Source organism: Odontesthes bonariensis, chromosome 10 (assembly GCF_027942865.1).
Source record: "Odontesthes bonariensis isolate fOdoBon6 chromosome 10, fOdoBon6.hap1, whole genome shotgun sequence".
NCBI lineage: Eukaryota > Metazoa > Chordata > Actinopteri > Atheriniformes > Atherinopsidae > Odontesthes > Odontesthes bonariensis.
Window position 1 is genome coordinate 34,406,745 of NC_134515.1, and position 13,105 is coordinate 34,419,849.

The following is a 13,105-nucleotide window of genomic DNA, read 5'->3' on the forward strand; positions in this document are numbered from 1 at the left end:
AGGGAGAGTTCTGTAGGAATGTGTGGAAGAAGCTACGGGACAGATACGTGAAGGCAAAGAAGAGGGCAGAGACTGTTGATGCCGGGGGCTTCAAACCTTCACCTCTATTAACTGAATTAAAAAATTTAAATGATCCGAATACTGCAGCAGCATAATTAATTACAGTATTCTTGCTCTTGACAGCGGCATTGTTTTCTTCTCGACTTTCTTCGTTGTAGAGTAGTGGTAACCTTCACGTAGCAGCGCCACCTCTGTGACGGAGAAAATTGCAACTACTGGCGCATCGACTTGCGCCACTATATGTAGCCGGCACGAAATCGTTACGTCATCAACACCGCTCGCGCTAGCAGACGCGGCAACCATGCTAGAGCCTTAAAACACCAAAATGGCGTCTTTGAACCGAAAATAGCCGACCTCCTTTGAGACAATATGGTTTACACCAGCTTTGATGCTTGGTTCTAGAAAGAATAAATGCTACAGATACACTAGGCCTTTTGCACCACCTTCGGTGTTTGGGCCTACAAATAAACGCTTTATTTAAAAAAAAAAGTTTTTTAAAATTTTTTATAAAAATCTAATTTTTAAGATGTCAGCGCCTGCTCTTGGAAGTCAGACACGCCTTGTACTACAGCCCAATGGTTGAGGGGATTGACCTTTTATGTTGCTTTAGAAAAGATAAGCTACTCAACAAAGAACAAACTTGAAAAGTTTTGGAAAATATGGAATATTTTCTATAATTTTCTTGAGAATAACAATATGGATGTAGATGGTTGGATGGATGACAAATAGGACTTAGTTGTCTTTATTTGATTTATTTATTTAATCTCTGGTCTTTTTAGTTTTGTTTTTGTCTTGTCTTTGTTTTTTGTTTTTTTTTATATTATAATGTAATCTTTATTTATGATTGTAGCGTGGATTTGTGTGAGTACAAACCATATGCTTGCTTTATTTATGCTTTATTACAAGTCCCCTTTCTCTATTTTGTTTTGTTTTATTATATTTTTTATGTACCTTACTGTGCCATTGTGCTGTTTTGTATTGATCTCTGTTTGTTTATAAAATGAAAAAAATTCTTAATAAATACATGAAATTTAAAAAAAATTTTTTTAAAAAAGATGTCAGCCTCAGGCCTCAGACCTAAGGGACGAAGAGAGTTAGAAAATATGATGAGAATAACAAAAGAAAAAGGAAGAAAACAGAAGAAAGGGAGATCATTTCAGGAAATAGGAAAGGATTGGATATGGAGAGATTAAACAAAGAAGGATGGGGAGGAAGAATATATAAACTAGAGAATGGCTAGGGAGGGTTAAAAAAAATTAAAGTAGTGACTATATAAACCAAATATAAGAAATAAGAGGGGGGGAACAAAATAAGAAAATTAATAGCAACGATGAAAACAAGACGGAAAATGAATGGAATAGAAAGCAGGTAAGAAATGGAAAAGAAAAAAGGAAAGAACAGAAGACTTAGCTGAGGAGAAAGAAAAGTGAGAGAAAGATGTTTGAACAAAATTACTTCACGTAAAAGCCACACATTTAAATATAAGAGGGGAAAATGACATGGAAACAAGGTCGGAGCAACATAATTTATCATAAAAAAAGATTCTGATAAAGAAGCAAAGTCAGAGCCAGCTACAGCTTATGACAGCTTTTACGTTTTCACCTTAATAGTTACCTCTTTGTAAAAAGTTTATCTGTCCTCAGTCGGTGCATACTTTATGTTGAATAATCTTAAAACAGTACTATGATTGCTTTCTCTTAACTTCTTCACCTCCTCTGTCCTCCCTTTGTTTTCTCAATGTCTGTGTAGAGGTGGATGATGAGCCTCGCCGGACTATAATAAGCAGTACGTTAATACTGAGGGATGTGGAATTCGCTGACTCAGCCGTGTATCAGTGTGAAGCCACCAATAGGCACGGCTCAATCCTCCTTAATACATATCTCTTTGTTATTGGTATGTACACAGTTCAATGTTGGATTAACTTCCCTCTCACGTGTGACATTCAAATATTCACACTATCATTTTTCCATGGTGATTTCTGTTTGATACAGATTTTTCGGATATGTAACAACTGACTTGATTGATGACGGGGTCCCTCTCTATGTCTCTCAGAGCTCCCTCCTCAGATCCTGTCTTCTGATGGAGTCGTGTACAAAGTCATTGAAGGTGGAGACATCAAGCTGCACTGTGAATCTTTTGGCTCCCCACGACCACAAATCACATGGTGAGACATGATATCTGATGGCAATCTCTGATGGTAGTGGAAAGTAACAAAGTACATTTATCAAGTATATATTACAGTAGTGTATATGTAATCTTTTCAAGTGCATTTCAGGGATATATCGTTTCCTTTTACAGTAATACTATACAAGATAGTAATATGTAATTACAAACTCTTTAATTTTATTTACTTTACAATTTGAGTAATGAAAAAAAATCTAATAATTATCAGTTTCATTCACTCCAGTGTTCTCTGCTTTCTGCATAATGGAAATGTTGCTGAAAATAATTTTTTATTCCATTTATTATTATTATTGTATGAAGAATTCCTTTTCCACATGGTGGACACTAAAAATATGATTCCTCATCCCTACTCCTGTTAGCTTACCATATATCTTTGTTGTTTTATTCACATTGAGCTTCAAGTGACACATACTATGATGATTGATAAGACCTTGAGAGATCAGGTTTTGTTACACAGGTGTGACACTTAACAGCTATTTATTCAGTGCAGTATTTGTGAGTGTTCTGACATACTTAATGTATAAGACTATTATTTTCAAAACTGTTCATGATTTGAGGAGTAACTGTCAGATTTCATCCTCACAAACAAGTGACATCCCCCGGATGTCCTTAAGGCGTTTACAACATCTCCAATGGCTACTTCTAAAATGTTCTCAGCAGGATGTTGGCGAGACTATTAACATCAATAACAACTTGTCATTTTGTGACACTCTGAATGAGATGTAAATCGAGTCTTTTGGGAATGTCCCCTTTTTTGCGATCCCAGATAATAACCCAGATCTCAGATATTAAGAGAATGTCAGGACTTTTCTTGGTTTTACAGACATAAACTCACTCACTGTTGTGATGGTGTTTCAGTAGATGTGTATCAAAAATACTAAAGTAGACAAAACTACTTTAAAAACTTTACTATTCCAAAATATACCAAAGTATACCAATTATCCATCCAACAGCTGACGAAGGTTGGTCTTTGCTAAAAGAAAATTGTTTGTTCTCTGGGGTGAGAGATTTTAGATTACTCAGCTATTGCCAAGTATACTTCTTGTGTATATATAATGGATTTTATCACAATATGTGAAGTATATCTTTTGCTAGGTTTGCAAAAATGTAGCTGAATAGAAAAAAAGGGGATTAGTTTTTCAACAGCAAAGAGAAGTTTATATTAGGTTTTATGCAAGATTTGGACAAAGTCCGTCCAAATTTAATGTGTCAAAATAAATCAGATTTCTTTTTCATTTGAGTTTTCACTTCTCAGTGTACGGTTAAAAATCTGATTATTGTTATCGATCAGTTGCTTGAAATGAGCTTCAATGACTGATTCAATCAACAACTTCCGAGTGATCTGAGTATTTCTGCACGACAGGATTCCGAGATGTGCTGGAAGTCTAAAGAGTATAACATGAAAATAAATGGTGGAAGTAGAGTCCCTTCTGGTGTGCCTGTGCTGCTATCAACCTTCTTAGACAAACACCTGTGACCTGTCTGTCAGGTTGTCAGTCGTCCATTTAACTCGTGTTTCTCACAGTGCTGCCTGTTTTGTCCAGATGAGAGCAGGCTCTCTCAACCAAGTAGATGAAATTAAATGAAAATGAATGAGGGACATGAGATGAAGTGAATTGAAAAAGATAATATATTTATCCCAAAGGGAAATTATATTATTGTTGCATTTTTCCCCTCAAACAATCATTATAAACTTTCATTTTGAAGAATTATTGCTGTTGGCAGGAAGGACTTCCAGTATAATTACCATGAGGCATGGTAATGATGCCTCAGCCTAGATGAAAAACAATGGAAATCCTGGATGAGGCATCATTTAGATGATGTTTTTCAATGGAGGGCATTTCTGTGGCAGTGTGGTGAAATTAAATAAAACGCCATAACCAGAAGAGTGATTATAAAACACATCACATGTCATTCAAAAGCCATGAGTTTTACAGGGTTTCATCACTGTTGGGCCACAAATAGAATATGATTTTCAACACCATAGTCCTGCCCACTTTAAACAGGAAGTTATATACTTTATTCTTTCTTTATTTCTTCACTAGAATGATCCCATTCATTTGAGAGAGTTTGTTCAAAAATGCGTACAACTTTCAAGATACTACTTTACTTAATTTATGTTCGTTCATCATAAACATCTATTTTTTTTCATTATTGAAAACAGGAAAATATTATAGCTCTCATTTCCATAGCCCCACTCACTATTAACAGAACTTCACCAAAACACAGGAAGTTGGTGTCAGTCTGCAGTGCATTGCCTTACATCACTCATATTTTTGCACGATGAACATGTTTGCACATCACTATTGACTCAGTACGTCCATACTACTGACTACTTTTTGTTGTCGTTCCTGACACCATATTGCGGTAGCTGCCAGGGCCCCCTGTCGTGACACAGGCTGGAGCACAGACAATGTGAGAGGGCTGTTCATCACTGCATGCACCTTTAATTGAGTTAGTTTTTTTTGAGTTATTTGATTTACTGTATTTCCTACTCTGCAGCATCATTAGTTTGGTTTAGTTTAGACATACAAATATATTTTTTTTTATTTCACCATCCATCTGCCTAATGTGAGCATGTGGGGCATTGGGTAATCTCCATCTCTTATATCATGCTTTACAACATCCTTCAGTTAAAATGTTCAAATAAGTAATTGATCGCTAGGCATTTGCACACAACATTACTGGTCTGGACATGGAAGCCATGAAGAGTATGGTCTCACGATGAGAAGTCTCACGGCGTTAAGAACACCTTGGATAGTTTGTGCCAAAGTCCGACCGCAAGGAGGAGGAGCAGACTCACATCCTCATTGTTGAGGGCTTCCTGTTTTACACCTATGAACTTTTGATCAATGTGCTAAACCAACGCTACTTTATTTCCATCCCCTATGAAGATGTTCGAGGAACTACCTAGTGCCTGACCCCCCTGGCCTGTTTGATGGCCACGTCTGGCCCATATCTTTGAAACACAAGTAGTAGACAAAACGTGCAGATGGAGGGGAGCAACTCTAGGGCGCTGTGGTAGGAACTACGCACCATCACGGACTACAGAGCGACAGACCCATCCATGATGATAGACAACGCTTTACTGGCTGATGAGCTCAACAACGTCTTTGCACGCTTCGAGTCGGAGAGCAGGCAGGAAGCTGCGCTCCCACCCGGAGAAGAGCAGGTGCTCACTGTGACGGAGCTGGAGGTGAGGAGGATGTTTAGAAGTGTGAACACCATGAAGGCAGCGGGGCCTGATGGCATCAGCGGTCGAGTCCTCAAAGCCTGTGCTGAACAGCTCGCACCGGTGTTTACAACAATATTCAACCTCTCCCTCTCACAGTGTGTGATTCCCACCTGCTTTAAGAAGTCTGTTGTGGTCCCTGTCCCAAAGACAGCCCAGACCAGTAACCCCAATGACTATTGCCCCATAGCCTTCACATCTGTGGTGATGAAATGTTTTGAGACGCTGGTCAAAACATTCATCACCTCCTCTCTGCTCCCACCCTGGACCCTCTTCAGTTTGCATACCGCCCAGACAGATCTACTGACGACGCCATAACCTTTTCAGACACTTTCCTCCTGGAGAGGATAGGGAACTATGTGAGACTGCTGTTTGTGGACTACAGCTCAGCATTCAACACCATAGTCCCCTCCAGGCTGCTCACTAAGCTGTGTGGGTTAGTGTGATCTTGGACTGAACTCCTCTCTGTGTTGGTGGGTCCACAGCTTCCTAACCGCCAGACAACAGGTGGTACGCGTGGGTTCCCATAATTCATCCCCCCTCACACTCAACACTGGATCCTCTCAAGGCAGCGAGTCCCCTGCTATACTCCCTGTACAGACATGACTGTGTGTTCACATCGGACAACAATAACATCATTAAGTTTGCTGACGACACAGCCATCGTGGAGTTACATTACATTACGGTAATTTTGTAGACACTTTTATCCAAAGCGACTTACAATAAGTGTGTTCAAGATCGGTAGGCAAAAGAACTTCAGGTCACAAGAAATCATAAGTGCATTTCCTTCCAAAACCAAACAGCTAAGAGCATAACTAGTGCTAGAGTAAGTGCAGTAAGTTAGGTACCTAGACAAATGGGAAGACAATTTAGAAAACAAAGACAATTTAGGAAACAAATAAGTGCGTAAGGAACTAGGACGAAGCAGGTGATGTCCTAAGAGGGCGTATCAGGGTAGTGTTTCCTGAAGAGATGGGTTTTCAGCCTGCGGCGAAAGATGGGCAGCTGTCCTGACATCAGTCGGGAGATCGTTCCACCATCGGGGTGCAAGAACAGAGAAAAGCCGTGACCGTGTCGATGGTGCGCAGGGACCGCTGAGTGACGGGGCAGCCAGGCGCCTGGAGGCCGCAGAGCGAAGTGGTCGGGCGGGGGTGTAGGGCTTGACCATAGCCTGGAGGTATGAAGGAGCTGTTCCTTCCACTGCCCTGTAGGCCAGCACCAGAGTCTTAAACTGGATGCGAGCAGCTACGGGGAGCCAGTGTAGAGAGCGGAGAAGGGGAGTGGTGTGGGAGAACTTGGGGAGGTTGAACAGTTAATTTCACATAACAAGGAGGAGGCCTGGAGAGCTGGTGCTGAGAAAATAACCTCCTGCTGAACGTCAGCAAAACTAAGGAGCTAATTGTGGACTACAGGAGGAAGCAGCAGAGTGACATCCGTCCACTCTGTATCAGCAGGTCTGAGTTGGAGAGGGTGGACAGCTTCAAGGGATAATCCGGAGTAAAATGCACTTTAGATCAATTTACGGGATGTTGGGAGTACATACGTTGAGTTGACATCAAAATCATGTCATTCGGATGTGTTTTGAGAATTTCGATTTGACCGTTTTTAGCCAAAAGTCGTTAGCCTGGAGGTGAGAGGGGCATATCATGTCACCGCTACAAAATGCTATTTTTATACCTCTTCTACAGCTCCAAACAACATAACACTTACGTGGTAGTGAGTAGAGGGTCCCTAAACCCAAACCGAAGTGTCCCGAGGTCTTCATGTGGTCGGATAGAGTCTCCAGAATGAATTTAATCAAGCCAGTACCTTTCCGGAAATGTTGCTGCTGCAGCTGCCGCTAAAGACCGTGGTGAAGTTGGTTTGATATTGGATATTCGGATATTCGACAGATATTCACAATAAGGAAATAAGGTGTCTTTTTTTTCCAATACCTCCCAAGCCTTGTGACCTAGTGACTGGGAGGTATTGGAAAAAAAAAGCAAATTTCACAACTTTTGATAGCAACGCCAACTTCCTCTCAACATTTCAAAAGAAACCTGCAACCTTCCCCTTTTCTAGCTCCGTTCAGCTCTCCTGCACTCTACGGCACAGGCATGGTCATTTAACCAAGGCTCTGATCTGGGTTTTGGTTGTCTGATTTTTAATGGAGCAACAGAGTCCAGAACTGTTTGGCAGGCAGAACAAAATTTTAGTAATAGCTCCTCAGTATTGGAAGACACCAAGGGCTGAGAGGTACCTTCATCGGTAAAAGCAGCGTACTGAGCAGCAGTGCAGGTTTAAGAGCATGGAAGCGTCACGCTGATGGGCACGATTTTACAGTTTGACAATGTGGAACGAGCTCAATTAACATAAGTAATATATAGTCTGAAAACACTGAATCAACGATTCCCAGATTTAAGCAAAGATAACCTGCAAGATCAAACAAGCCCAGTAATCAGAGTAGTTACTTAAAAAGTCCTTGTAATATTTTCGAAGACGGTAAACCACATCGCAGAGCAGCGAAGGAGAGGGACACGACTCAAAAAGACTCAAAGCTGGGGTAAGAGTCCGGAGGGGACAGCTGTTTAACGTCAAAGTTTGATTTGAAGACAGTCACTAAACCTCGATCACAACTGGAGGACTGCAGGGAATTAAGATACTGGCAGCCACACAAAAACAGCTCGGAGAAGGCCCAAACTCATCGGGAGACATCCAAGTTTCAGTGATGCAAAGGAAATCCAATCGATGATCAGTGAAGAACATACATGTTAAATGGATGTTAGTCGCGTTTGACTCTGTGTTGGCCCTAACAGACTGATGACCGGTCCAGGGTATATCCTGCCTTAAGCAGGTATACAAAATTGATATGTGAAGTATGTAAAGAATAGGAATTTTACGGAAAATCTAAGTAACCATTCACTTACTGGTCAGGAAACTGGTTAAATCCTTTATTTAAAACTGGTTAAATAAATTTTATTGACAGACAGGTTGGTTGGGAAGATCAACTTTTGCTGTTATCTGTTTCTATGTCTAATGTTGTAAAAAAATTTAAGATAAACTCAGGTTGTATCAGAAGGGCCAGGACTATCACAGCATTGCTAATTACAAATTATAAAAATGAATATATTCACTAACTTTGTGTGTCTGTAGGGAAAGTGAGGATATGGTTCCTCTGCTGTTAGATCCTCGTGTTTCCTTGTTGACCAATGGAACTATTGAGCTGTTGAATGTTAGCCATGAGGACACCGGAAGGTACACCTGCTCTATCAAACACTCCAATATCTCCATCACTGCTAACTTGGAAGTCTTCAGTAAGTCACACCCACATTTTTGCAACAAACTTTTTATATGTATATTTATTTATATCGCAATGGGTTCCCAAGAATGCTGCATTTTTTTTCTCTTTTCCTTTCATTCTCTTAATTTTCCTCTTCATTCTTTTGTCTTCATTGTAAATCTGATTTTACCTTTATATACTTAAAACTGTGAATAGTATTTAAAAAAATAAGTTACAAAGAGGGGTGAGATCTTTTCAGTAACTAAATAAATTAAGATAAAGTAAGGTATGCATAGAATCACAGCTTGGGATCTGCTTTTCTGGATTTCTCTGTTCCTGTCAGATCGAACTGTGATACTTACGGGCCCCAGAGACCTTTACATTCTCAGAGGAAATACTGCTTTTCTGGACTGCCATTTCTACAAAGATCCTCGGCTGCACAAGCACAAGGTCATCTGGAAGAAAGATGGATACATCCTTCAGAAGTCATCACCACATGACAAGTAAACACACACACAATCTGTTATGGAAAAATAAACAACGCCGGTCACTCAAAAACACACACTGCAAGCAAAAGTGAAGATGAAAAAAACTCTTTGGCTAAACCAAGGAGAAATACAAAAACACAGCATACATAGACTGCACATCATATTCCTGAAGGACTGCTTCTACAATATAAGATTACAGTAGTGGATGAAAAGTTTTGTATCTGGATGCATGAAATAACTGTCAAAAATGCAGTGAACAGTCCTTCACTGTCCTTCCAATATGTGAAGAAAATTTTCGACTTGGAACAAACAGAACCCTAATAACTAATAACTCTGGAGGATGTGCAATAAATGTGTATACAGACAAATGCAGTTTTCATGTGTTTATATGAGCTCCTTGTTGCTATGGAATCTCTCTCCATGTGTGGTTTTAATTAGACAGAAATAAATAAGACTGTTAAAGCCACACTACACATTTACCATAGAACCCCATTTAATGCATTTGTTTGTGTTTCCTTGTGTGTTTTTAGGTACACTATCTTCAACAATAATACGATAAAAGTGACAAATGTCCAATCAGACGATTCTGCACATTACTCCTGCGAAGTCAACACTGAACTGGACCGTGCAAATGCTGTGAGCTCCATCACTGTAGTAGGTATGTCATTGTGTATACTGTAGATGTATGCTATGCATAGGCTGTTACAGTGTGTTCAGCACTAATAGATTTCTGTTGGGCCTTTAGCTCCTCCAGACCCTCCTAGCTCTCTGTCTCTGTCTAAAATTGAGGACAACGACCTCACTCTCAGCTGGTTCCCAGGATCCTCTCACAACAGCCCCATCATAGGTACTGCACATCTACAGATACAGAAAACATATGACTATGTTTTGAGATTAGAAGCAGTTTGCTGGAAAATGATATCCAAATTGATAGTCACATACTTTATTTGTTTTTCAGTCTTATTCAGTATTGCAAATGTTCAAACAATTTAACATCTCTGCTTAATTTTATGTTGGTTTACAAACCATAAATAAAATGTAAAACAAGTAATTAAAATAATAAGTCATGGATAAGTGGTAAATCATTTCTACAGAATTGTTTAGAGTGAAGAAGTGGAACACACTCTAATGTCAGTCATTTTAATTAAATCTGATTGAGCTGTATTCTGCCTATTAAAGATCAGACTATATATTGCATGTTCACTGAAAGCTCCTGCTAAAGCGTGACTTTTCATAAAAGGATCCTGTTCCCCAAAAACTGCTACCAGTGACACACATTTGTATAAGACTGTTGCATCCTGTTGTCATTATGGGTCAAGGGTTCTAGTTGTAGGCACAGTCAAGTGGTTGGCTTCAATGTTAGTTTGATACCAGGACAAGTTAACTTCATTAAAATGTTCAGAATAGCTCTGTAAGTAATAAAAAGCTCAACCAAATTGAAAAAGGGAAACCAAACACAACAGACAAATAAGAAAGGCTAAAGTAATAGCAAACATGATTGAGAAATAGGAATATCAAAAGCAAACAAAATTTAAAAAATGGAAGAAGGATACAAAATGCTTTAATCTATTTAAATTTTTTAATCTAGATTAATATCACTGAAATCTTGAAATTAATCTAGATTAATCTAGATTAAAATGGCTCATTCAGGGGTCCGGCAATCCGCGGGGTTCGCGGAAACAGACGTGTAAACTTTGGTTCCTATCCAAACAATAGTCGTTTAATCCTGAGACTGTTGCAATTGCCGTGTCGAGTGCGTCAATACAATAGTGTAGTAACCCCACGCATACCTTTCTCACTGCAATTAAGTTTTATTTCTGATTTATTTCAGATTTTATTTCGAATTTAGTTTCTTTTTCACAGCTGCCTCTGCTATTCCTGCTCTTCTCAGGTGTACCTAATGTAGTTTTACATCATTTGTAACGTGATGTATATCTTGAATAACAAATTGTAAATAACAACACGTTTATTCGTGTCCCTGCCCTCACTTTCCTCATATTTTTTTCTTGCGGGGGTGCTGCACAGCCGCGGCGGGGCCTTTAAGAATTTAACATTCTAAATGTGACGTCACGAGCTACCAAAGCTACCAAAGCAACCAAAGCAAATTCTCAAGCGAAGCTTCTCCATCGAGGTCGCTCTTGGTGTACACGCAGCAGGCAGACCAGCTTATTCACATGCATGGCTCCAGCAGTTTCTCTAGCTTCGCCAACTTCTCATATTCAGCACTTGTTGGGAGGGCCAGGTGGTGCTGCTGTTGCGTTGTGTGCAGTGCGTCTCTGTTGCGCCACACGCGCTTGATCATCTCGAGTCTTGGCTACTGAGTCAGTGGACTGGGCTCCGATGTCAGTATTTGGATATTTGGATCTCGGCATTTTATCAAAACATAAACATTTTTTATTGTTATTCCACAATGAAGTTCCGCAGGTCAGAGGGTTCTGGGGAATTGGAGGGGTACCTTGCCTGTGTGTCGGAGAGCATGGACCTGCTGAACTCCTTCCCAAACATTAAGAAGCTGCCTCTGAAACTCAACACAGGCCTTCCAGCTTCAGCTGCCTGTGAGAGGCTTTTTAGTTCAGCCGGGTTGCTCTTCACAGCAAAGAGAGCAAGACTTACAGCAAAAAACTTCGAAAATCAGCTGCTGCTGAAATTGAACAAGAGCTTTTCCGGTCTAAAGTTGTAGATTATTGGCAGATTTGTGGGATCCTGTGGGCACTGTATTTTGTATAGTGGGATCCTGTGAGTATTTTGTTTTATTTTGACATGTGGGATCCTGTGAGCATTTTGTTTTATTTTGACATGTGGGATCCTGTGAGCATTTTGTTTTATTTTGACATGTGGGATCCTGTAGCATTTTATTGTGAATAGTGGGATCCTGTGGCATTTTAGTTTGATTTGTGGTATCCTGTGGGCACTTAATTTTGTGTGCATTTTGTTTTTTTAATACTTTGATTGTAGTTTAAATTTCTTTATTCTTATCATAGTGTTGTCCATTGGACAATAGGACTGAAAATTGTTTGCACTTTATTCAATTCAAAAATACTTTATTTATCCCAGAGGGAAATTAAATGTTGATGTAACTCAATTAAATCAAGGAGTTATTATAGATGCTGATGGCTGTGGGCAGGAAAGATTTCCTGTAGCGGTCCGTTTTGCATCCAAACTGAAGAAGCCTTTGACTAAAGAGACTCTGTTTTCCGATAACAGTCTCATGGAGAGGATGTTCAGGGTTGTCCATAATTATGGTACAAGTTGTGACTGTCCTTGTGAGGAAGTATGTTCCTGAGCCCAGTTGATCTTTTGCAAGTGTGGATGTGCACTTTAATACACCTCGAAATAGATTAAAACAACTTGTACTGAATTTGATTCATAACTCATCCTTTTTTGCATTAAGAAACTGAAAGTAATTAAGTAACTTTTACTCAAATTACATTTTAAATTAAGTAATTTTGTACTTTTACTCAAGTAAATTTTGAGATGGGTAATTTTACTTTTACTCTGAGTAGAATTTAGGCAAAGTAAAGATACTTTTACTTAATTACAATTTTTCAGTACTCTTTCCACCTCTGATATATATATATAAAGAGCTGCATACTACTTGGATGTAAAATGTAAAATCTATATTAGTTTACAAGTTCATAAAACACATGGGGTGGGGGGCTCCGATCTAATGGAGAGAGAGAAGGATTGGGAACGCAGGCTTCCTTGGTCGCGACACACACGACAGGCTAACCTTTAACACAGCACACGGAATGAAAACCCACTACAAGTCAGGCTAGCTTCACTAGCTTTAAGGCACGCTTTAAACAAAGCACACGGAATGAAAACCCACTACAAGTCAGGCTAGCTTCACTAGCTTTAAGGCACGCTTTAAACACAGCACAC

At 39.6% G+C, this 13,105-nt stretch overlaps 1 protein-coding gene across 5 annotated transcripts in view; it reads left to right on the forward strand.

The window, feature by feature from the left end:
* Positions 1-13,105, forward strand: part of LOC142390025 (neural cell adhesion molecule L1-like) — a 92,578-nt gene that overhangs the window by 45,942 nt on the left and 33,531 nt on the right. For all 5 annotated transcript variants that reach the window (XM_075475341.1, XM_075475343.1, XM_075475342.1 and 2 more), the window contains 6 exons: positions 1,810-1,953; positions 2,113-2,224; positions 8,609-8,769; positions 9,079-9,238; positions 9,754-9,881; positions 9,969-10,070. In XM_075475341.1, the coding sequence (XP_075331456.1) occupies positions 1,810-1,953; positions 2,113-2,224; positions 8,609-8,769; positions 9,079-9,238; positions 9,754-9,881; positions 9,969-10,070 (807 nt within the window). The remainder of the gene's footprint in view (positions 1-1,809; positions 1,954-2,112; positions 2,225-8,608; positions 8,770-9,078; positions 9,239-9,753; positions 9,882-9,968; positions 10,071-13,105) is intronic.